This window comes from Salmo salar, chromosome ssa11 (genome assembly GCF_905237065.1).
Source record: "Salmo salar chromosome ssa11, Ssal_v3.1, whole genome shotgun sequence".
NCBI lineage: Eukaryota > Metazoa > Chordata > Actinopteri > Salmoniformes > Salmonidae > Salmo > Salmo salar.
The window spans coordinates 27,614,756-27,639,386 of NC_059452.1; the positions used below are offsets into that span (position 1 = coordinate 27,614,756).

The 24,631-nt window shown below is 43.3% G+C and overlaps 1 protein-coding gene across 1 annotated transcript in view; it reads left to right on the forward strand.

Moving 5' to 3' along the window:
* The first annotated feature begins 1,534 nt into the window (after positions 1-1,534).
* LOC106562382 (terminal nucleotidyltransferase 4B) overlaps positions 1,535-24,631 on the forward strand; it is a 35,721-nt gene continuing 12,624 nt past the window's right edge. Inside the window, exons 1-3 of the mRNA XM_045689295.1 lie at positions 1,535-2,477; positions 21,007-21,130; positions 23,407-23,453. Of these exons, the coding sequence (XP_045545251.1) occupies positions 1,963-2,477; positions 21,007-21,130; positions 23,407-23,453 (686 nt within the window). The 5' untranslated portion in view covers positions 1,535-1,962. The remainder of the gene's footprint in view (positions 2,478-21,006; positions 21,131-23,406; positions 23,454-24,631) is intronic.

Sequence of the window (24,631 nt, forward strand, 5' to 3'; positions counted from 1 at the left end):
GACAGACTAACCATGGAGAACACTGAACATGGTGATATTATCCATGGAGAACACTAAACATGATGACAGATTAACCATGGAGAACACTAAACATGATGACAGATTAACCATGGAGAACACTAAACATGATGACAGATTATCCATGGAGAACACTAAACATGATGACAGATTATCCATGGAGAACACTAAACATGATGACAGATTATCCATGGAGAACACTAAACATGATGACAGATTAACCATGGAGAACACTAAACATGATGACAGATTAACCATGGAGAACACTAAACATGATGACAGATTAACCATGGAGAACACTAAACATAAGGACAGACTAACCATGGAGAACACTGAACATGGTGATATTATCCATGGAGAACACTAAACATGATGACAGATTAACCATGGAGAACACTAAACATGATGACAGATTAACCATGGAGAACACTAAACATGATGACAGATTATCCATGGAGAACACTAAACATGATGACAGATTATCCATGGAGAACACTAAACATGATGACAGATTATCCATGGAGAACACTAAACATGATGACAGATTAACCATGGAGAACACTAAACATGATGACAGATTAACCATGGAGAACACTAAACATGACAGATTAACCATGGAGAACACTAAACATGATGACAGATTATCCATGGAGAACACTAAACATGATGACAGATTAACCATGGAGAACACTAAACATGATGACAGATTAACCATGGAGAACACTAAACATGACAGATTAACCATGATGACAACATTAACACTAAACATGACAGACCAATCAAGGAAGTGAATTAGACAGAAGATAAAAGCTAAGACAACAGAGACTATGGGTAAGCCTGTGGGAAGAGGTCTGTCTTTAGTGTGGACTTGAATATGTGTATGCATTGCGAGTTTCTGACATGGAGTGGGAGGGTGTCTTTACCAAGGCAGTTTCAATGCTATGCATAGCCCGGAAGCCTGACCTGGTTGGATTCCAAAAGTCCCTGAGAGGTCATGTTCTGTTGGATTTGTGATGCTACCACCCACTCAAGCACTTTGGTGAGGAAGGGGAGGTTTGAGATTGGCCTGTAGTTTGTGAGGATCTCAGGGTCCAGGCCCTGTTTCTTCCGTATGGGAGTTAAAGCCGTTCTTTTCAAAGCCGTAAGAACAATGCCAGATGTGAGAGATGCATTTACAATTTTGACCACCAGGAGGCAGAGAACAGAGAGGCATGCCTTAACTAAGGCAGTGGTCAAGGGAGCAAGTTGTGATTTTGGATTTAGAAAATAGTTCAGCAATGGTGGTTTCATTGACAAGGGAGAAGGCACTGCTGTTGGTTGGTATATTGCCTCTACTTTGATATGCTGCTTTCATACTTTGAAGTAATGGAAATTAAATTTATCAGCCTGATGGATAGAATGTCCTGTCATGACATGAAGTAACCATTTAAGTTCGGTTTATTTTAGTTTTTTTTTTATTACAAACCTCCCACATACTTATTTCAGTGTGTACTCCATGTTCTGTGAAAATAATTCATCAATCGCCCATTGTTACGCAACAAGTAACATGTTCTGCTCTTGCGCAAGAACTACACTTTCTCCGCCCTTTTCGAATCACCATTTCACTCTGTGCGAATCTGCGGCTGCGCAGTGTCCGCCATTGAGGACCCACGATCAGAAGGAAAGGGTCAGAATCGCTTCGATATGCAACGGCGCACGTTTCCTTTATTCTTGAATCCAAACTTTGCCAACATCCACACGTCGCCTACTGTATAATAATAATATCTGATATTCGTTTTAATTCATGGATGCCAGATATAGATATTTTATAGCAATTTGAAGTAACCTACCTAGCTAACGTTAGTCCGCTGTGAAGCTTACGAGTGAGGCTAGCTAGCTACCGTGCTAGCTTTAGCTACACGAACTGAGCCTTGCTCTGGGGCAGTGTGCCTGCAGTGTCGTTTGATGGATCCAAGAATCGCTTGGTTTCAGCCAGAACAACGTGGGCCAGCCAACAGCCTGTGGATGCAGATTTGGGAAACAACTCAAGGACTGGGGAATCTGTACTTCAATAACAACTGTAACACGGGTAGTTTGTCTGGCACGTCAAGCCTCAGTCCGAAATCGAATATCAACGGGACATTGGGTAACGTGATCTCGTGCAAGAACGGAGCTGTCACTAACAGCGAACCCCGGAACCAGGGAATGTCCAACTCAACGAAAGACAGAGATGTAGTAGAACAACGAGACTTTATTCCGTTGGAAACGAATAACAACCACAACAACCGTTCATCGTTGGGGAGGGGCAGCGCAGGGGGGCAAGTGTGTACTCGGGTCTCTGGGGTCTCAGGACACCCCAACAAAAGGAAAAGAGACAACAAGGCTAGTACTTATGGATTCAACAGTAGCCTCGAGACCGGAGGCTGTGGTTACACGGGAACACCATGGAAAGTCAAGAACTACTCTGAAGGAATCTTGGGGTAAGAAACAAAATGACACAAATAAAAACTAGCTACAAGTAACGTTAGCTAACTAATATAACGTTACAAGTTAATTATAAATCACGCGTTATCTAGCTAACGTTATCTATCTCTGCCACACTAACGTTAGTTGGTTACACAACTAGCCAGCCAGCTAACTTGGCTGATGAAGTGAGCGCACATTTTCCTATGGTTAGACAATATAGCCATATTTAGGCGTTCCGATTTGACCGTCACGCGTCATTTTGGGGGACGTTCCTAACCTGATAAGGTCAGTCGAAGGCAATGGGACAGTTAACGTTAACTAGCTAGTTAGTTAGCTACCTCCAGTCGTTTGTTTTATGACCTTGGTAGCTAGCTACCTCGTGGTTGCCAACATCTGCATGTGTTCGCTAGGCTGACGAGCAAAGCAAAAAGTCAAATCCGACTGACATTTAGCTAAAAGCACGAGTACTGTTCGGTAGGCATAGTCAATGCAGAACTCTTTTCTTGATAGTTGACATGTTACTCACTGTCAGGCTAAGCCTGCCTATCTGATGCTGGTATTTCTCGTCTGTTTCACTGTTGCCAATTTGCAGCAATTAAAACCGAAAAAACAATTATCTGGTTGATATAAAAGTCAGAAGTATCTATTCTAGTTCCAAATGTACTAAAAGGTGTAGATGGTATACTTTTGGTCATAGTCAGTATTTTCCCAAATTTAGATTTGCGAGATTTAAGAAATCCACCCATTTCTTTAGACAGCAGATATACTGACTTCTTTACATGGGACAACAATACGACATCGTCGCCAATGTTATGTTGAAGGAACAAGACTTGTTCTTTATTAAACAGCGTGGGTTTTTTCCAACTCGCACATCCTCACATTTGTGAGCTAACTTTGGCATCACAAACACAATTTATTCCTTTAGCCAAAGTCGTCATAGGGTGGCTGTTTGGGGAATAGGAACAAACAATGATAACTGTCACATTACATATAGCAAACATAACAGACCCACATCTAACCACAACCCCAAGAAGCAATCTATTTCTTAATGACTGTGGAAAAGTGAGGTGAAATCAGTGAGTTCTGCCCCACTTTAAAGAGGAGCGGCTGGGCAGATGCAAATTATAATTTTTCCCCCAGCTTTATTTAACCAGGTAGGCCAGTTGAGAACAAGTTCTCATTTACAACTGCGACCTGGCCAAGATAAAGCAAAGCAGTGCGACAAAAACAACAGTTTCACATAAACAAACATACAGTCAATCCCTTTCTAGGGAGTGTTTCCTAGCCATCGTGCTTCTACACCTGCATTGCTTGCTGTTTGGGGTTTTAGGCTGGGTTTCTGTACAGCACTTTGATATATCAGCTGATGTAAGAAGGGCTATATAAATAAATTTAGTTTGAATAACACAAAAGAAAATAAAAATAGAAAAATCTATGTACAGTGTGTACAAATGTAGGAATGTAGGCAATAAATACGCCATAGAGGCGCAAATAATTACAATTTAACATTATTACCGGAGTGATATATGTGCAGATGATGATGTGCAAGTAGAGATACTGGGGTGCAAAAGAGCAAGAGGGTAAGTAATAATATGGGGATGAGGTAGCCTGGTGTGCTATTTACAGATTGGCTATGTACAGTGATTGGTAAGTTGCTCTGACAGCTGATGCTTAATGTTAGAGAGGGAGATGTAAGACTCCAGCTTCAGTGATTTTTGCAATTCGTTCCAGACATTGGCAGCAGAGAACTGTAAGGAAAGGCGGCCAAAGGAAGTGCTGCCTTTGGGGTGCAATATACCTGCTGGGGCGGGGGGGGGTGTTGCTATGGTGACCAGTGAGCTGAGATAAGGTGGGGCTTTACCTAGCAAAGACTTATAGATGACCTGGAGCCAGTGGGTTTGGCGATGGATATGTAGTGAGGGCCAGCCAACGAGAGCATACAGGTCGCAGTGGTGGGTAGTATATGGGGCTTTGGTGATAAAACGGATGGCACTGTGATAGACTGCATCCGATTTGCTGAGTGTTGGAGGCTATTTTGTAAATGACATCGCCGAAGTCATGGATCGGTAGGTTAGTCAGTTTTACGAGGGTATGTTTGGCGGCATGAGTGAAGGATGCTTTGTTGCGAAATAGGAAGCCGATTCTAGATTTCATTTTGGATTGGAGATGCTTAATGTGAGTCTGGAAGGAGAGTTTACAGTCTAACCAGACATCTAGGTATTTGTAGTTGTCCACATATTCTTAGTCAGAACCGTCCAGAGTAGTGATGCTAGTCAGGCGGGTGCGGGCAGCAGTCGGTTGAAGAGCATGCACTTATTTTTACTAATCTTGACCACCAGGAGGCAGAGAACAGAGAGGCATGCCTTAACTAAGGCAGTGGTCAAGGGAGCAAGTTGTGATTTTGGAGTTAGAAAATAGTTCAGCAATGGTGGTTTCATTGACAAGGAAGAAGGCACTGCTGTTGGTTGGTATATTGCCTCCACTTTGATATGCTGCTTTCATACTTTGAAGTAATGGAAATTACATTTATCAGCCTGATGGATAGAATGTCCTGTCATGACATGAAGTAACCATTTAAGTTCGGTTTATTTTAGTTTTTTTTTTATTACAAACCTCCCACATACTTATTTCAGTGTGTACTCCATGTTCTGTGAAAATAATTCATCAATCGCCCATTGTTACGCAACAAGTAACATGTTCTGCTCTTGCGCAAGAACTACACTTTCTCCGCCCTTTTCGAATCACCATTTCACTCTGTGCGAATCTGCGGCTGCGCAGTGTCCGCCATTGAGGACCCACGATCAGAAGGAAAGGGTCAGAATCGCTTCGATATGCAACGGCGCACGTTTCCTTTATTCTTGAATCCAAACTTTGCCAACATCCACACGATGCTAGTCGGGTGGGTGCGGGCAGCAATCGGTTGAAGAGCATGAACTTAGTTTTACTAGCATTTCAAAAGCAGGTGGAGGCCATGGAAGGAGTGTTGTATGGTGTTGGAGCTCGTTTTGGAGGTCTGTTAGCACAGTGTCCAAAGAAGGGCCAGATGTATACAGAATGGTGTCGTCTGCATAGATGGATCAGAGAATCACCAGCAGCAAGAGCGACTTCATTGATATATACAGAGAAAAGAGTCGGACCGAAAATTTAGCCCTGTGGCACCCCCATAGAGACTGCCAGAGGTCCGGACAACAGGCCCTCCGATTTGACACACTGAACTCTATCTGAGAAGTAGTTGGTGAACCATGCTTTTGAGAAGCCAAGGCTATTGAGTCTGCTGATAAGAATTTACAGAGTCAAAAGCCTTGGCAAGGTCGATGAAGATGGCTGCACAGTATTGTCTTTTATCGATGGCGGTTATATCATTTAGGACCTTGAGCGTGGCTGAGGTGCACCCATGACCAGCTCGGAAACCAGATTGCATAGTGGAGAAGGTACGGTGGGATTCGAAATGGTCGGTGATCTGTTTGTTAACTTGGCTTTCGAAGATTTTAGAAAGGCAGGGCAGGATGGATATAGGTCTATAACAGTTTGGGTCTAGAGTAGAGGTCGACCGATTATGATTTTTCAGCGCCAATACCGATTATTGGAGGACCCAAAAAGGCTGCTACCGATTAATCGGCCGGTTGTTTGTTGTTGTTTTTGTAATAATGACAATTGCAACAATACTGAATGAACGCTTATTTTAACTTAATATAATACATAAATACTATCAATTTAGCCTCAAATAAATGATGAAACATGTTCAATTTGGTTTAAATAATGAAAAAACTAAGTGTTGGAGAAGAAAGTAAAAGTGCAATATGTGCCATGTAAAAAAGCTAACGTTTAAGTTCCTTGCTCAAAACATATGAAAGCTGGTGGTTCCTTTTAACATGAGTCTTCAATATTCCCAGGTAACAAGTTTTGGGTTGTAGTTATTATAGGACTATTTCTCTCTATACCATTTGTATTACATATACATTTGTCTATTGGATTTCTAATAGGTACTTTAGTATTGCCAGCCTAATCTCGGGAGTTGATAGGCTTGAAGTCATAAACAGCGCAATGCTTGAAGCATTGCGAAGAGCTGCTGGCAAACGAAGTAAAGTGCTGTTTGAATGAATGCTTACGAACCTGCTGCTGCCAACCACCGCTCAGTCAGACTGCGCTATCAAATCATAGACTTAATTATAATAACACACAGAAATACAAGCCGTAGGTTATTAATATGGTCAAATCCAGAAACTATAATTTCGAAAACAAATAGTTTATTCTTTCAGTGAAATACGGAAGCGTAACGTATTTTATCTAACGGGTGGCATCCCTAAGTCTAAATATTCCTGTTACATTGCACAACCTTCAATGTCATAATTACGTAAAATTCTGGCAAATTAGTTCGCAACGAGCCAGGCGGCCCAAACTGCTACATATACCCTGACTCTGTTGCACAGAATGTAAGAGAAGTGACACAATTTCCCGAGTTAACCTGTTATGGATAGGGGGCAGTGTTTTCACGGCCGGATAAAAAACCTACCCGATTTAATCTGATTATTACTCCTGCCCAGAAACGAGAAGTTGCATATCATTATTAGCTTTGGATAGAAACCACTCCAAAGTTTCTAAAACTGTTTGAATGGTGTCTGTGAGTATAACAGAACTCATTTGGCAGGCCAAAACCTGAGAAGATTCTGTACAGGAAGTACCCTGTCTGACCATTTCTTGGCCTTCTTGATTATCTCTATCCAAAACAGGGGATCTCTGCTGTTACGTGACACTTCCTACGGCTCCCATGGGCTCTCAAAAGGCGGCAAAAAGCTGAATCGTGGCTTTGAAGCATCTGGCTGTAAAACATTAGCGCGTTTGGGTAGTGGCCGGTCAGAGTACTATGAGACTGAGGCTCGTGCACGAGTCGACTCCATGTTTACTTTCTCTCTCTTTGAACGAAAACCACCACTACCGGTCGGAATATTATCGCTTTTTTACGAGAAAAATGGCATAAATTTATTTTAAACAGCGGTTGACATGCTTCGAAGTACGGTAATGGAAAATTTAGAATTTTTTTTTTGTCACGAAATGCGTCGGGCGCGTAACCCTTCGTCACCCTTGGATAGTGTCTTGAACGCACGAACAAAACGCCGCTATTTGGATATAACTATGGATTATTTTGAACCAAACCAACATTTGTTATTGAAGTAGCAGTCCTGGGAGTGCATTCTGACGAAAAACACCAAAGCTAATCAAACTTTTCTAATAGTAAATCAGAGTTTGGTGAGGGTCAAACTTGGTGGGTGTCAAAATAGCTAGCCGTGATGGCTGGGCTATCTACTCAGAATATTGCAAAATGTGCTTTCACCGAAAAGCTATTTTAAAATCGGACACCTCGATTGCACAAAGGAGTTCTGTATCTATAATTCTTAAAATAATTATGTTTTTTGTGAACGTTTATCGTGAGTAATTTAGTAAATTCACCGGAAGTGTTCGGTGGGAATGCTAGTTCTGAACGTCACATGCTAATGTAAAAAGCTGGTTTTTGATATAAATATGAACTTGATTGAACAAAACATGCATGTATTGTATAACATAATGTCCTAGGAGTGTCATCTGATGAAGATCATCAAAGGTTAGTGCTGCATTTAGCTGTGGTTTGGGTTTATGTGACATTATATGCTAGCTTGAAAAATGGGTGTCTGAATATTTCTGGCTGGGTACTCTGCTGACACAATCTAATGTTTTGCTTTTGCTGTAAAGCCTTTTTGAAATCGGACAGTGTGGTTAGATAAAGGAGAGTCTTGTCTTTAAAATTGTGTAAAATAGTCATATGTTTGAAAAATTGAAGTTTTTGTATTTTTGAGGAATTTGTAATTCGCGCCACGCCTATCATTGGATATTGGAGCAGGTGTTCTGCTAGCGGAACGTCTAGATGTAAGAGGTTAAAAGAAATTGATGTTAGCAGGCAATATTAACTAAATATGCAGGTTTAAAAATATATACTTGTGTATTGATTTTAAGAAAGACATTGATGTTTATGGGTAGGTACACGTTGGAGCTACGACAGTCCTTTTTCGCGAATGCGCACAGCATCGATTATATGCAACGCAGGACAGGCTAGATAAACTAGTAATATCATCAACCATGTGTAGTTAACTAGTGATCATGATTGATTGTTCTTTAAGATAAGTTTAATGCTAGCTAGCAACTTACCTTGGCTTCTTACTGCATTCGCGTAACAGGCAGGCTCCTCGTGGAGTGCAATGTAAATCAGGTGGTTCGAGCGTTGGACTAGTTAACCGTAAGGTAGCAAGATTGAATTCCCAAGCTGACAAGGTAAAAATCTGGCGTTCTGCCCCTGAACAAGGTAGTTAACCCACCGTTCCTAGGCCGTCGTTGAAAATAATGTGTTAACTGACTTGCCTTGTTAAAAAATATTATATATATAAAAATCGGTGGCCCAAAATACCGATTGTTTTGTAAACTTGAAATCGGACCCAATTAATCGGCAATTCCGATTAATCGGTCGACCTCTAGTCCAGACCTCTTAGTAGAGTCTGAACTCTACTATTTTTATTTAACCCTTATTTAAATGTTCTGACCTGTTGCACCCTCTACAACCACAGTGACTACTATTTTTTTGACCCTGCTGGTCATCCATGTTCTGTTATAATATCCACCCGGGACAGCCAGAAGAGGACTGGCCACCCCTCATAGCCTGCTTCCTCTCTAGGTTTCTTCCTAGGTTCCGGCCTTCCTAGGGAGTTTTTCCTAGCCACCATGCTTCTACACCTGCATTGCTTGCTGTTTGGGGTTTTAGGATTGGTTTCTGTACAGCACTTTGTGACATCAGCTGATGTAAGAAGGGCTTCATAAATACATTTGATTGATTTAACTAGTCGAGTTAGTTAAGAACAAATTCTTATTTACAATGACGGCTTACCCCGGTCAAACCCTAACCCGGACGACGCTGGGCCAATTGTGCGCCACCCTATGGGACTCCGAATCACGGTCGGGTGGCATCAGCCTGGAATCGAATTGGGGTCTCTAGTGACGCCTCTAGCACTGAGATGCAGTGCCTTAGACCGCTGCACCACTCGGGAGCCCTGAGTACACTCTGTCTTTCATATAGGTTGGCTATACTAGCTTACTGATTATGATCAATATGTCAGGTTGGTACAAAGCAGATATAGAGGGTAGGTTACTGTAACCATTTTCTCTATAATGACAGACTGTATTTCCCCAGACACGTGATGCTGAAATGAAATGTGCTGCTTTACAACCATCCAGGTGCATTATCTTATCATTTTTGTTTTGGCTGAGTCCCCTCTGTTTATTTGTCTAAGTATAATGGACCAGGTCTGTCTTGAAAAAACATTGACCAATTAGTTTATAAAATCTTAGTGTGACACAGAGCTATTTCAGAAATGCAGTTCTTACTAGTTTAAACTAGAGAAAAGTCCTGAGGTGGGTGGGGTATTGTTTTAAAGGCTGAGGTGTAGAGGTGTTTTATTTTTCTCTTCTACGTGTCTGACAAGCGTAGGCTAGCAACATGCAAGAGCCCAGAGCAAAGTCTTAGCCAGGCTGATCCTCATTTATAGTAATATGAAGCACACTGTTTGCATAAGGACATTCCTTAGTGATTACTCTAATACCCCAACCTTTACTGTACAGCCTGGATCACAGTAACAACCAGGTTCGGTCTCTCAAACTCCTGGTTCTTTTTCTGCTCACAATGCTTAGTTACTGAGCTGCATTATGGACAGATATTTCATAATATATAAATGTAAAGCCTAGACATCTGCCAACTGATAGTGTCGCTTTCAGAAAGTGTTTTTCAGGCTTGTAATCTCTGGTTTTGGAAATGTTTCATTAGCTTTCTTCCCCAAGTCCCTGACTGGGAAGCACAAAATTGGAAAGTGGTAAAATCAAAATATGTCACGTGCACCGAATACAACAGGTGTAGTAGACCTTATAGTGAAATACTTACTGGCTCTAACCAACAGTTTAATTTTTAAGTAAAAAGAAAAAAGGTTTGAGGTGAACAATGGATAAGTAAAGAAATAAAAACAACAGTAAAAAAGACAGTGAAAAATAACAGTAGCAAGGCTATATACAGTAGCGAGGCTATATACAGGCACTGGTTAGTCGGGCTGATTGAGGTAGTATGTAGGTATGGTTAAAGTGACTATGCATATATGATAAACGGAGAGTAGCAGTAGCATAGAAGAGCGGGTGGCGGGACACAATGCAGATATTCCGGGTAGCCAATGTGCGGGGGCACCGGTCCGGAAGTCCAGGATCTAGTTGCAGAGGGAGGTGTTTAGTCCCAGGATCCGTAGCTTAGTGATGAGCGTGGAGGGCACTACGGTGTTGAATGCTGAGCTGTTGTCAATGAATAGCATTCTCACGTAGGTGTTATTTTTGTCCAGGTGGGAAAGGGCAGTGTGGAGTGCAATAGAGATTGCATCATCTGTGGATCTGTTTGGGCGGTATGCACATTGGAGTGGTTCATGGGTTTCTGGGATAATGGTGTTGTGAGCCATTACCAGCCTTTCAAAGCACTTCATGACAACGCACGTGAGTGCTACGGGTCTGTAGTCATTTAGGCAGGTTGCCTTAGTGTTCTTGGGCACAGGGACTATGGTGGTCTGCTTGAAACACGTTGATATTACAGACTCAATCAGGGACATGTTGAAAATGTCAGTTAAGACACCTGCCAGTTGGTCAGCACATGCCTGGAGCACATGTCCTGGTAATTTGTCTGGCCCTGCAGCCTTGTGAATGTTGACCTGTGTAAAGGTCTTACTCACATCGACTACGGAGAGCGTGACCACACAGTCATCCGGAACAGCTGATGCTCTCGTGCATGCCTCAGTGTTGCTTGCCTCAAAGTGAGCATAGCTGTGATTTAGCTCGGCTGGTAGGCTCGTGTCACTGGGCAGCTCGCAGCTGTGCTTCCCTTTGTTGTCTGTAATAGTTTGCAAGTCCTGCCACATAAGACGAGCGTCGGAGCAGGTGTAGTACGATTCAATCTTAGCCCTATATTGACGCTTGGCCTGTTTGATGGTTCGTCGAAGGGCATAGCAGGATTTCTTATAAGCTTCCGGGTTAGTTCCACACCTTGAGAGGCAGCTCTACCCTTTAGCTCAGTGCTAATGTTTCCTGTAATCCATGGCTTCTGGTTGGGGTATGTACGTACAGTCACTGTGGGGATGACGTCCTTGCACATTTAACATGTTGATAGAAAAGAGGAAGAACTGATTTAAGTTTCCCTGCATTAAAGTCTCCGGCCACTAGGAGCCCCGCCTCTGGGTGAGCAGTTTTCTGCTTGCTTATTTCCTTATACAGCTGACTGCGTGCGGTCTTAGTGCCAGCATCCGTCTGTGGTGGTAAATAAACAGCCACGAAAAGTATAGATGATAAACCAGCTGTTTACAAATATGCACAGACCGCCCCCCGTCTTACTGGAATGTGCTGTTCTATCTAGCCGGTGCAGCGTATATCCCACAAGCTGAATATCCATATCATCATTCTGCCACGATTCTGTGGAACATAACATGTTAGTTTTTGATGTCCCATTGGTAGGATATTCGTGACCCTACCTCGTCTAATTTATTGTCCAATGATTACACGTTGGCGAGTAATATTGACGGTAACTGCAACTTTTCCACTCGCCTTCTGCGGGTCCTTACGAGGCACCCTGCTCTGTGTCCTCTGTACCTGCTTCTCTTCCTCTTGCCAATAACTGGGATGTTGGCCTTGTCAGGTGTTTGGAGTATATCCTGTGTGTCCTGCTTATTGATGAAAAAAATATTTCAAATCCGAGGTGAGTGATCGCTGTCCTGATATCCAGAAGCTCTTTTTTGCTTTAAGATACGGTGGCAGAAACATTATATACAAAATTCACATCCGGGTGCATTTTCTTTTTGCTTGTGATACCTGGGGGATTGCCTATTCAGGCTCGCATTAGTCAAGGGGTTGAAGTTACATTTGTGTGACTGTGACCACTGTGGCATACACAATTTGATGGGGAGGGGAAAGAAAAGGGTGGGAGAAGATGAACGATTTTCCTTGGACGAGTAAGGCAATGTTGTTTGTTGCGGGGGTGGTGATAGGCCGGATTGGGGTGGAGATGTGTGTGCATGCAGAGTTGTTGGACTGCTTGGTTGAGCCCAGCAGGTCCAGCCTCCATGTATAAGGGGTGCTGTGTTTACATGCCGCACACGCTGAGCATGTCCTGGCTTCGCTCTCCCAAAACAAACCCGCCCCTCTAGGAAAGAAACCTGAGCTCTTTCTCTGAAGTCCCAGTGCCCTCCATCCAATGAGCTCTGGAGAAGCAATGGCATTCTGCCAGCTCTGATTCACTGAAATAAAAGCTGTTGTGAAAGACCCAGAAGTTTTCTTGGTGTGTGAGTGGAGTGGACTGCCTAAAATAGTATGGCTGCACTGTGCTGTCACACACAACTAGCTGTGGAAAGACCAGGGTTGTGTTCACTAGGCACAAAATGGAAAACTTAGCAAAATGGAGTGAAAGAGGGAGGGACTATATGAACTTGTCCAATAAGAAATGTTTGTTTCATTATTCTTTGCTACAGTATGCCCTACATGTGCGCTATTGAACACAACCCTGTCCTTGGTCCTATGTGTTGAGGTCAGCGGTCACACAGTGCCATATTAGTTTTGTACAATGTAGAGGTCGACCGATTTTAATCGGAATGGCCGATTTTTAATTAGGGCCGATTTCAAGTTTTCATAACAATCGGTATTTTTGGCCACCGATTTGCCGGTTTTTATTTGTGTTTTTGTATTCCCCCCATTTTACATTTTGTTTCTTTTTTTTTTACACCTTTTATTTAACTAGGCAAGTCAGATTAAGAACACATTCTTGTTTTCAATGACGGCCTAGGAATGGGGGTTAACTGCCTTGTTCAGGGGGGATTCGGGGATTCGTTTTTGCAACCTTCCGGTTACTAGTCCAACGCTCTAACCACCTGCCTTACATTGCACTCCACAAGGAGCCTGCATGGCAGGCTGACTACCTGTTACGCGAGGGCAGCAAGAAGCCAAGGTAAGTTGCTAGCTAGCATTAAACTTATAAAAAACGATCAATCTTCACATAATCACTAGTTAACTACACATGGTTGATGATATTACTAGTTTATCTAACGTGTCCTGTGTTGCATATAACCGATGTGGTGCCTGTTAATTTCTCATCGAATCACAGCCTACTTTGACAAACGGGTGATGATTTAACAAGCGCATTTGCGAAAAAAGCACTGTCGTTGCACCAATGTACCTAACCATAAACATCAATGTATATAGTATATATTTTTAAACCTGCATATTTAGTTAATATTGCCTGCTAACATGAATTTGTGTCACTTCTCTAGCGTTCCGTGCAAGCAGTCAGGGTATATACAGCAGTTTGGGCCGCCTGGCTCATTGCGGACTGTGTGAAGTCCATTTATTCCTAACAAAGACCGTAATTAATTTGCCAGAATTGTACATAATTATGACATAACATTGAAGGTTGTGCAATGTAACAGGAATATTTAGAATTAGGGATGCCACCCGTTAGATAAAATACGGAACGGTTCCGTATTTCACTGAAATAATAAACGTTTCGATTTTCAAAAAGATAGTTTCCTGATTCGACCATATTAATAACCAAAGGCTCGTATTTCTGTGTGTTATTATGTTATAATTAAGTCTATGATTTGATATTGATAGAGCAGTCTGACTGAGCGATGGTAGGCAGCAGCAGGCTCGTAAGCATTCATTCAAACCGCACCTTTGTGCGTTTTGCCAGCAGCTCTTCGCAGTTCTTCAAGCATTGCGCTGTTTGACTTCAAGCCTATCAACTCCCAAGATTAGGCTGGTGTAACCGATGTGAAATGGCTAGCTAGTTAGCGGGTGCGCGCTAATGGCGTTTCAAACGTCACTCGCTCTGAGACTTGGAGTAGTTGTTCCCCTTGCTCTACATGGGTAACGCTGCTTCGAGGGTGGCTGTTGTCGATGTGTTCCTGGTTCAAGCCCAGGTGAGCGAGGAGAGGGACGGAAGCTATACTGTTACACTGGCAATACTAAAATGCCTATAAGAACATCCAATAGTCAAAGGTATATGAAATACAAATGGTATAGAGAGAAATAGTCCTATAATAACCTCAACCTAAAACTTCTTACCTGGGAATATTGAAAACTCATGTTAAAAGGAACCACCAGCTTTCATATGTTCTCATGTTCTGAGCAAGGAACTTAAACGTTAGCTTTTTTACATGGCACATATTGCACTTTTACTTTCTTCTGCAACACTTTGTTTTTGCTTTATTTAAACCAAATTGAACATGTTTCATAATTTATTTGAGGCTAAATTGATAGTATTTATGTATTATATTAAGTTAAAATAAGTGTTCATTCAGTATTGTTGTAATTGTCATTATTACAAATAAATAAATTGTCCGATTAATCGGTATCGGCCTTTTTTTGGGCCTCCAATAATCGGTATCGGCGTTGAAAAATCATAATCGGTTGACCTCTAGTACAATGTTGACCCCATGGGCCATCTAAATGTGCTGCTAATCACTTGGTGACTATCAGTATAGGCACATTATTGTTTTTAGAACCATCTCTGAGATGTATGATCAAAGTCCCACAGTTCCAGCTTCCAGATATCACCTCTTGTTACCCCAACACAGTGCCACTCATAGAGCTATAGCGCGGTCTGTACTGTACTGGCTGTCAGAGATACCAATGGAGTTTGCTCCTCCTCAATGGGCTCCTTTTGGCGAGGAAACACAAGTGTATCCTACCTGAGTCCTTCACGGAAGAGTTTTGAAGTCTGCCACACCCCCTTTGAATCAGCTATTGTTTTCTTGAAGGAGAAAAGCATGCAAACAGTTTAAAATGACATGCTTCTTATAATTTTATCTTTGACATGTCGTACAAATCTAATTGAGAAAAGGCCATTGTCGTGCCCCTTTTCTGGCATACAGCCAGGTGGTGTGGCGAGGACTTGCAGAGAGCTATATGTGCTGCTGGTCCTTTGGACTGTGGGTAATATACCCTTCCCTCTACCAGCACGTGTGGGGAAACCCTCCGTATCTCAGCAATCCCATGTGCTTAAAGAAGGTTTTGATATTTTCTCCCTTTCTGGCCAATTTGAAAGCCGGTCGAGTTAATGTAGTCTGAACAGCATAGGGGGTAGCTAGTTAGGTAGATTGTTTCTTGTTTTGGTACAGCCCAGACAAAATCAATACTGAAAGACAATCCTATTTCTTTTGTGTCTGTCATACTGTTTGACAATAAGTTTCAATTGGAGACTGCTGTGTTTCTTTGGTGGCCGTTTCTGTTGTGCAAATTATGGTAATTGTTAAAGTATTGGATGTTGAAGTCTTTTTTTCACTGTATTTAAGTATATGTAGTTAAACATTTCTGGCAATTGCATTTTCATAAGCCTGTATAAATGCTTTTCAGCCAGGCAGATTAAGAGAAACCTACCTAGGTACAGGTGTCACTTCATGCCATGAGACTAATGATGAAAGCACACCGTGTGCTCTCTTTTCTACTCCAGTCTTGATGAACTCAATATGCAACATGTATACCACAGATCTCTATGTTTGTCTGATGGGTTGCCAATCACATGTTGCATCCTGGCTCTTTTTTCAAAGGCCTCACACAGTGGAAGGAGCCATGATGACTTGGTTGACAGGCAGACTAGGGTCATGCAGTGATTTGGAGTCTAGCCTGTGAGCTCAGAGATGGAGTGGAAATTCTCATGGATATCAGAGGACATGCAGTATGTTTAGACCAAACACAAGTTTGAGTAGACTAGACTCTTGTTACTAATGTTTAGCTTAGTGCTAATGGCTCAAATCTGTTAGCAGTGTGTCTGCAGATTGTACTTGGGGTAGCCCAAGATCTTGTGTCCCAATTGATCTTTATTAGATTGTTCTTATGATGTCTGTGTCCGTCCATGGGTCTCTGTACTTTTGAATATAGACCTAGATGTTATGGTGGATCGACCCTTAGAGCTTTAATTGAAGAGGATGGTGTAATGTAAGTGTAGTCTAGTGTTTATGGCTGGACTTCCAGCACGCCAGATGTTTTGGAGCCTGTGGAGCCGGGAGCTTTTTTTTTCAGCACTAAACACATGGTTTCAACCACAGCTAGTGTGTGCCAGATAACTCCACTGAGGCCAAGAAGGTCACTAATGATCAGGGACACCTGGGGTCCTCGTAGCCTTCCCTTGTTTTTAACCCAAATCCTCTGGTTATGGTAGCCAGTCTGAGCCACCGTTGTGCTGCTGGAGGATAAGTCAGGCATTGATGAAAGCTTAATGAATTGGCCACATGTTCAGTGTGTGGTTTGGGTTGACATCCTTTCCTCTCTCTCTCTCTGTGTGTCTGACTATGCATATTGCTAGCCTACTCATGTTTTTGTGTGAGAGGCATATTTACACATGTAGCACTGCCAACAGAGGGACTGTCTAATAAGCAGTGAGTGAGGGAAGTTTTTGCAGGTTCACGTGAAGAGAATGCCTGCTGGATGACATGTCTCTCACTGTTTCTGGCAGCGCTATGAAACATGGGCATGGTACAGTACCCTGTTATTTCTGTCCCTGGTCCTTCTGCACTATTTATAGTTGGTTGCTCTAATGCTGTTCGATGGAGGCCATTCTAAACCCGGGGGCTGCCCTTGCACATCCGAAAAGCCATCTGCCAGCGAACCCTCTCCTTTCTCAAAGGCACTTTGGCAGCCAGTTTAGATTTTTCTCTCCTGTGTCTTTTACTGCCTGTGTCTGAACTCAAGACACATGCCCTGCCCTCTGACTCTCACACACCTTTACACTGTCAGTCCATCTGAGCAGCTGGTCAATAAGCAGTACCAGTCTGCCACTGCAACAGTGAACTTGCAGATGAGACCCTGAAGTTATGCTTCTCCCCCCTTCTCCTTCATGTGAAGACATATTTCCTCCACCACACCTACTCTGCTGCCTCAAACCTACTGGCACTTGCTGCTCAGTAGTACATGACAGTATCTATATCTTGGAAAAGATTTTGCCTGTTTCAGTTGCAAAGCCATTCCTCTAAACCCAGGGCTCCCAAATGGGTTTGCCTAGTCCTGCTCTGCCTTCCACAGGAGCCCCTCTCGCTGTGTGTGAAGCCTAATTGCTCTCTCCAGGCTCAGCTCTCTGGAAGCCCTGCTCGCTCTGAGGCGATTACACAATTTCCATATGATTAAGGCAGGCGTATTCTCTGATACCAAGTGCCAAGGGTCTGTGTTCTGTTCCTTTGGCTGAGGATGTGTGATCTGTAATGTGATCCAGAAGGATTCAGGAAGGAGCGATTTTGTTTCTTTCACATGCTCCGAAAGCACTGGGCTGCTCCCCCTGGTTTCAGCCGGTTCCCTGGGTGACGACACGATGAGGCTTAACCCTGAAACGAAACCCATTCTCCTCTCACATGGACAGCCAGTCAGACAGACACTGCTGCTGTGAAATGAAACTTAGCAGCACCACTGGTCTGAGCTGGAATAGAGAGCCTATGCTGAGGCTGACTCTCTGAAATGGAACTGAGCTGGAATAGAGAGCCTATGCTGAGGCTGACTCTGAAATGAAACTGAGCTGGAATAGAGAGCCTATGCTGAGGCTGACTCTCTGAAATGAAACTGAGCTGGAATAGAGAGCCTATGCTGAGGCTGACTCTGAAATGAAACTGACTGTTTTTTGTTTGTTATAAGCACAGTGTAGGAGGCTGGCAGACACACATACTACATTTCTATTGCCATCGCCTCCAAATTGGTGGGAGATTTGTTTGATCTCCCCCGATAAGTGTATCAGTCATTGTGTGCTACGTGTGACAAAAGTTTGACTATGGACTTTCTGTGGGAGTGTATGTATGGAAGGGAGTGTGGCGTGTGCGTTAAATCAATATGTGACGTGTGTGTTCACGGTGCAGTCTTTGTTGCAGTGACTGGCTGGGCGTGATGAATGCTGTCAGCCAGGTTGCCTCTGCAGTGTGTATCTGTGGGCCTGTTGCTGTGTGTGGGTGTGTCGCGTGTTGAAGGTACTTAACTCCTGTTCCCATGTCAGTCTGACCAACACCAGAAATGAAGAGACAAATAGAAAGATAAGGATGGAATCCCCTGCATAGTGCTCTCTGCTTCAGTCAGCTCAGAATACACTGTAATGTGAGGCCCTGGCCCGTCCAGAACAACAGCTCATGGTACCTCAGGACAGGGAACCTCATGGTGGGTATCTTCACACACAATTAACGTGCCTGCCCTGAGGAGTTAGCTTGGCCTACTTAAAATGGGAGAGGCTGGTGCTTGGGTGAGGAAAGGTGTAGAAGTTAGATTAGTTTACCAGCCTATTGTGTATATTACAAGCTGTGTGATCCACTCCTCTGTGTGAATATAAAGGGATCATTGTTTGAGGATGAACACCTGCAGTGATGTAGCTTGAAAGGCCTGGTATCATCACGTCAGGGAGGAGTACTTCTACCCAGGGACTGATGGCATTGAACTGGCATGACTGTCTGGCTGGCTGGACTGCTGTGTAGATTGGGCCAACAGACAGGCTGGGGATTGGGGCGGCTGTTGGCTGGGGTTTAACCGGGTCATGGCCCTTCAGTTAGACTCCTGGCTGCTACACCAGAAATGTCTGTCTGGGTGTCGATGAGGATTAGGTGAAACACAGACTACTATAAGCGCCAGGGAAGACTTATCTAAAACCCTGAAACGCAAATGACAGGCAGGCTGAATCGTCTACAGTAGCTACTAGTGTTTCTCACAGCTGAGCCCTCTCAGGCACACAGCTTGGCTAAACAAGCTCAGAAGTAGCTACCATTTCTCTCCCACTCTCTTTGATTTTCCTGCCAAAGAAAGCTGTGCTGCAGGCCTGTCATTGGCTGGGTGCTGTGTTGTTTACATGGCCCTGTGGTTGACTGGGAGTGTGTGTGTGTGAACAGACCCAGTAAAGGGGCAGCCAGGGCAGAGTGACCCGCTCCACTGCCAGTCCACGACAGCCCCAGCCCTCTGGTGTCCTAGCCTCTACTACACCCCCTCCAGTATGTGGTGTTCACTCACATTACAGCTGCTCACACAACAGGACTGCTGCCTCTGCTCTACTCACAATCATAATGCTGTATGTGCAGCTTGCTATTCAACTCAAGCTAATAGTTTCCTTTGAAAGATTAGGAAAGGGAATAAGTATTTTATCCTCCCATGACCGAGTTTCCCTACGGCCTTACTGTGTTGGTTGGTCACTGAGTGTTAGACCTCGTGTCCACGTGTTGTCTGCTCCAATCCCCTTTGACTGGCTTGATTCCTCTCCATTCTGTTCCTGCTCCGCTTCCTGTCCCCACACTAAGCACTGGCCAGAACATACAAGAGCTAACCAGTTGAGTTTGGAACAACAAGGACGTGTGTTGGTTGGGTCAAAGGTTGAGGTGGCAGCTGGCTTAGGCTGCACCGTGTGTGTGGGCGGCAATCAGTACCACGTGTGAATGTTTGTGACCCAGTCTTTAGTGTTATTGATATAGCCTCTGGTCTAGGCCCTGTGGGTGGAAGTGTTGGTCAATCTGCAGCTTTAATAATAGACAGACAGCAGGGTGAATTTCAGGCAGAAATAACCCGTCAGTCAGTCAATTACTGGCCCAGTCACAGTCTTGTCTCTGTGCCTTTGTGTAATATATCTGACAGTTGCCACAGTCCCTGGTCTCCCTAAACCTGCCCTGGCATTCATACCCACCCAGCCAAGGACCAAGTTTACCTGACTATCGGGGTGAAGGGAAGTGACCCTGCGGCATTGTTGATCGTTTAGTAAAGTCGATTTGTTGGTTAAGCACCCATTTTTAACTCAAGGACAGCAACACTTGTACTTATTAGCATTGTCCTCCCAAATTCTTTAATTTGACATTTATGCCAACTGCTTTGGTACCAGTGAAGAACTGGTCCATACCCCTAACAGTGGGAATATGCCCTATAATTTGTACCAAAGGTGTAGATGTATTGCATTATTGTGGCTTTGTGATCTTTTCTCACACACGTCAGCCTGTCTGTCATAATCCTGTAGTTAATGCATTTCTTCCAGTCTTCAGTAGATGCCACTTGATTACAGTTTGTTGGCACACAGGTGTTGACACTTAGCCTTTAACATTACACGCCTCCGGTAAAGAAGCCAGTTTATGTAGTAATGATACTTTGCGATTAACTCCACAAATGCTTTGCGTGTTTGAGGAAGTGTCATTTCTGTTTTTTCAAAATGTTTTTTCTATTTCATTACATGGTAGGTTGGGGTAATTGTCTCTGGTGGCTGTTCAGTGGGCTACCGGTGAAAGTTGTTTACAAGTTGCATTGACTGGCATAATACATTATGTATTGTAGGCCCCATCAATTGTATTGTAGACCTGTTATTTAGATTTTTCTCTTACAATATATTCTGCCATCTATCTTTGTCAGTGTCTTTTGACCTATTTCAGACTCCTACTATCCCCATGAACATGCTACTTTCTCCTTTTGTTCTCTCTCTGTCTCTGTCTCCCTCCCTAACCCTGTTTTCATTGTGTTCTGCAGGCTCCATGAGGAGATCAATGACTTCTACAAGCACATGTCTCCTCGTGCGGAGGAGGAGAGGATGAGGATGGAGGTGGTGGACAGGATCGAGAGGGTCATCAAAGACCTGTGGCCCACTGCTGATGTAAGAGATCACTCACATCGCTACAGTTCCAGACCTAAACCCATACAGGTCTAGCCAGGTCCCAGATCTGTTTGACCGTTATTGGTGTACAGCAGACTCCTCTGGTTGTTGAAACTTTAACATAGTTGAAAAGATCTGGGCCCAGGCTAATACGGGTCATCGTTCAAATAAATATTGCAACCATGTAGAGTTCATGCTTTCATAAAAGCCGACACCAACTACTAGAAGTGACAGGCAGAGCAAAGGTTTGGAATGGAAGTGGTTTCTAGCAACACAGGCAGACCTCACCCACACGGCGAGCTGCTTGAGATTCTCACAATCTCCTGTTCCCTTATTATACAAATTCCCCTCATTGCTAGAGACAGCATGAGAACTTGCTGCTCTATGTAGAAATGCTGTCTTTACATCTTTCTAGTCTTTCTCTGGCTGGCTCTATAGCTGTCTGAAAGGAGTCGTGACTCTGTAGGGGAGAGTGATTTTCTCTTCCTATGGGCTGAGCTGTAATGATGATGAAAGACAGGCCATATATGGTGGGGCGTGTGACCAGCAGCCATTTGTAAAACCGCCTGGTCGGTCCGCTCTTATCTCCCTGCTGTTATATTTTGGCCTGTAATCGACAGTGCTTCAGGTGTCCTTGTTCCTGCTGACTTTGAGCCTGCTGATAGAGCTGTGTGTGTCTGCTCTCAGCTTTACAAGCTATACCAGGGATGGACAACTGCCGTTTTGTAGGCCCGCGGATCACTTTTTTATTATTTTTTTGTTTAGGAACTCAGTCTGGGTCTCAATTTACTGTTGGGTTGGAATAGTACAATACACAAGGTGCAGTTTTGTCATGTGGTTGTACATCAGCAGTTATTTTATGTCAGTCACTGACAGTAACTCAATTAGCCCATGTCAGCTAAAATGTCTGGTGGCCAGCTATCTTGTAGTATTCATGGTCGTATTACCAACCGGGGGGAACATAGATTTTGTTAGTCACTCTCACTCAGACATCATATAAAAACATTTAATTTCTTCACCCTATGGCAAAAGATGTATTATTACAGGGAATTTGCTGTAAAACTGCTCATTTTTCTCTCTGCCCCATGGAAAATTGTGTAGTACGCAGGAAATGAACTCAAAAAATGTTATAGTTGCCCATCCCTGAGCTAGACAGGAAAGCCCACTGCTGTCCCTGGCACTGTTCCTACCTCTTACTCTATCCACTGAGGCAGGAGAGCAGTTAAGATCCTGTCCATAACAAGAACAGGACTAAGACTCCCAGCAATCACCTGACCTCTTACACACACTCAAAACGAGACCTGTCTGTGACTGGGTGAACTGAACAACTGTGAACCTTCCAGATAGCTGAATAATTAGTCTAGGTCAATTTGTCTGAGGTGGCCACCATGTCTTTCTCTCCCTCTCTAACTTCACCCTGTCTCTCGATAATGTAAGTGATGACTACTAGCTCTTTATGCAGTAGAGAGCCGAGCCATGAGTTAAGTTCACCTTGGGGACCTGTGTGGATGTGTGTTCCCCCTCACTGGAATTGGAACTCGTCCACACAGTGGCAATCCATCACCATCACCCCTCTCATTTCCACCCACATCACAATCACATGCCCTGCCTAATGCACCTCAAGTAAGCAGATTGGAGCCCAGGCTTTAACCCCCTTGGTCGGTTCAGGCAGGAGCTCAGCCCAGGAGGGAGGTTTAAGGGAATAACGGCTGGTTTAAGGCTTAGCAAAGGCTATTTTTGAGCCCTCAGAACCAATGTGAAATACTGTTATGTGATGTGACGTTGGTTAATGCCCACAAAGCTCAGATAAAGCGGGATATTTGTCTGGAATCTGGACGCATTAAATAAAAAGCTTATTTCATTTCTTTTTTGTCCAAACTGTTGGCGTTTTAACGCATAATTTTATCATTTTTCTCATAACTACTGTAGTAATGGTTTGTTCTGTTCCCATTTTTTGCCCCCAAGAACAGTGCATGGTTGTCAGATAATGACTATGCTCCGACTTGCATAAAAGGTGAAATAAGTTGATGCACGTTAGACTCTCTCCCCATTTAACATAAAGATTATATTTTTATTGCTTTAGTTTACACCTGTCCCTAAGTATCAGACTGTTGTCACAGGAGAGCAGCATATCGCGTGACTTGACAGAAATCAAATCATTTGTCTTTATTTTGTAACAAATTACCTGCCGTTGTATCAGTTCAAAGCTAATGTATAGCTCGGCTTATCTGATTGATAAGTGAAATCAATGAATAACACGTTTGACTTTGTTACAGGTTCAAGTATTTGGGAGTTTCAGCACGGGCCTCTATCTGCCAACCAGGTAAGCTGTTTATTCAGGTAATGGAGTACATAATGGCCTTCCTATCGTAATCTCTCTTATAGTATGTTGGTGATATGCGGGTTGACTCATAACCTGCAGACCCTGCGGATATAACCGTGGGGCGGTCGGGTTCAGGGTCATTAAATATTGTGTGGATGAAGGGCGGGCGGGCAGGCGGCGGGTTGAATAAAGAGAAAACAATATCTTAAAAAATCCGGGTTAGGGCCGGTTGCGGGCCTTAGATTCACATATACTTGGGCGGCTGTGGATGGGTTATTAGCAATAGGGTACGGGTGAACAAACAGCTGACCCGCGCACCATTAGTGAGTGTAAACTGACCCTTAACCCAATGAGTCCCACCTTATCGCTGGTGTGTTTTGGACTTCTAACCCCTTTTAAACAGTGTGTTTGAGCTACAGACTTCTGGGTTGTACCATTTGATTTCGTCTGTTCTATAAAAACGTCTGGAGTCCAAATGGTTTGAGTTACAAACTATTAAAGCCATCTATGAAAAGCTGTTCTGTTTTTCTCTGACACTCATTAGCGCCGTTAGAAGGTAAGGGATTCTTCTGCATAGAAGATCATAGGAAATCCCAGGATTATAGTTTCTATGATACTGTAATAAACTCAGTTGCTGTCACAAACTCCACACAGTTGTCACTGACTAGTTAGATATTAATTTCCCAGTGAACAAACAATTTCTGTAGTTACTGCATTCATATAAATAATTTTTTTTATCAGGTTTTTACTTTGGCAGACCTTTAATTGACATAAAAAAAAAATGATAAACTCATGGATGCAACTGTTTTGTCATTGTTTTAGCCCCACAATTAAACACTTCATTGTGAGGCTAAATACAGTGCCTTCGGGAAAGTATTTAGACCACTTGACTTTTTCCACATTTTGTTTGTTAGCCGTATTCTAAAATTCATTACCCCCATAATGACAAGGCAGTAGCAGGTTTTTAGAACTTTTTGCAAATGTATGGGGGGGAGGACATTTTTCACTTAGGACATTTACATAAGTATTCAGACACTTTACTCAGTACTTTGTTATAGCACCTTTGGCAGCGATTACAGCCTCGAGTCTTCTTGGGTATGACGCTACAAGCTTAGCACACCTGTATTTGGGGAGTTTCTCCCATTCTTCTCTGCAGATCCTCTCAAGCTCTGTCAGGT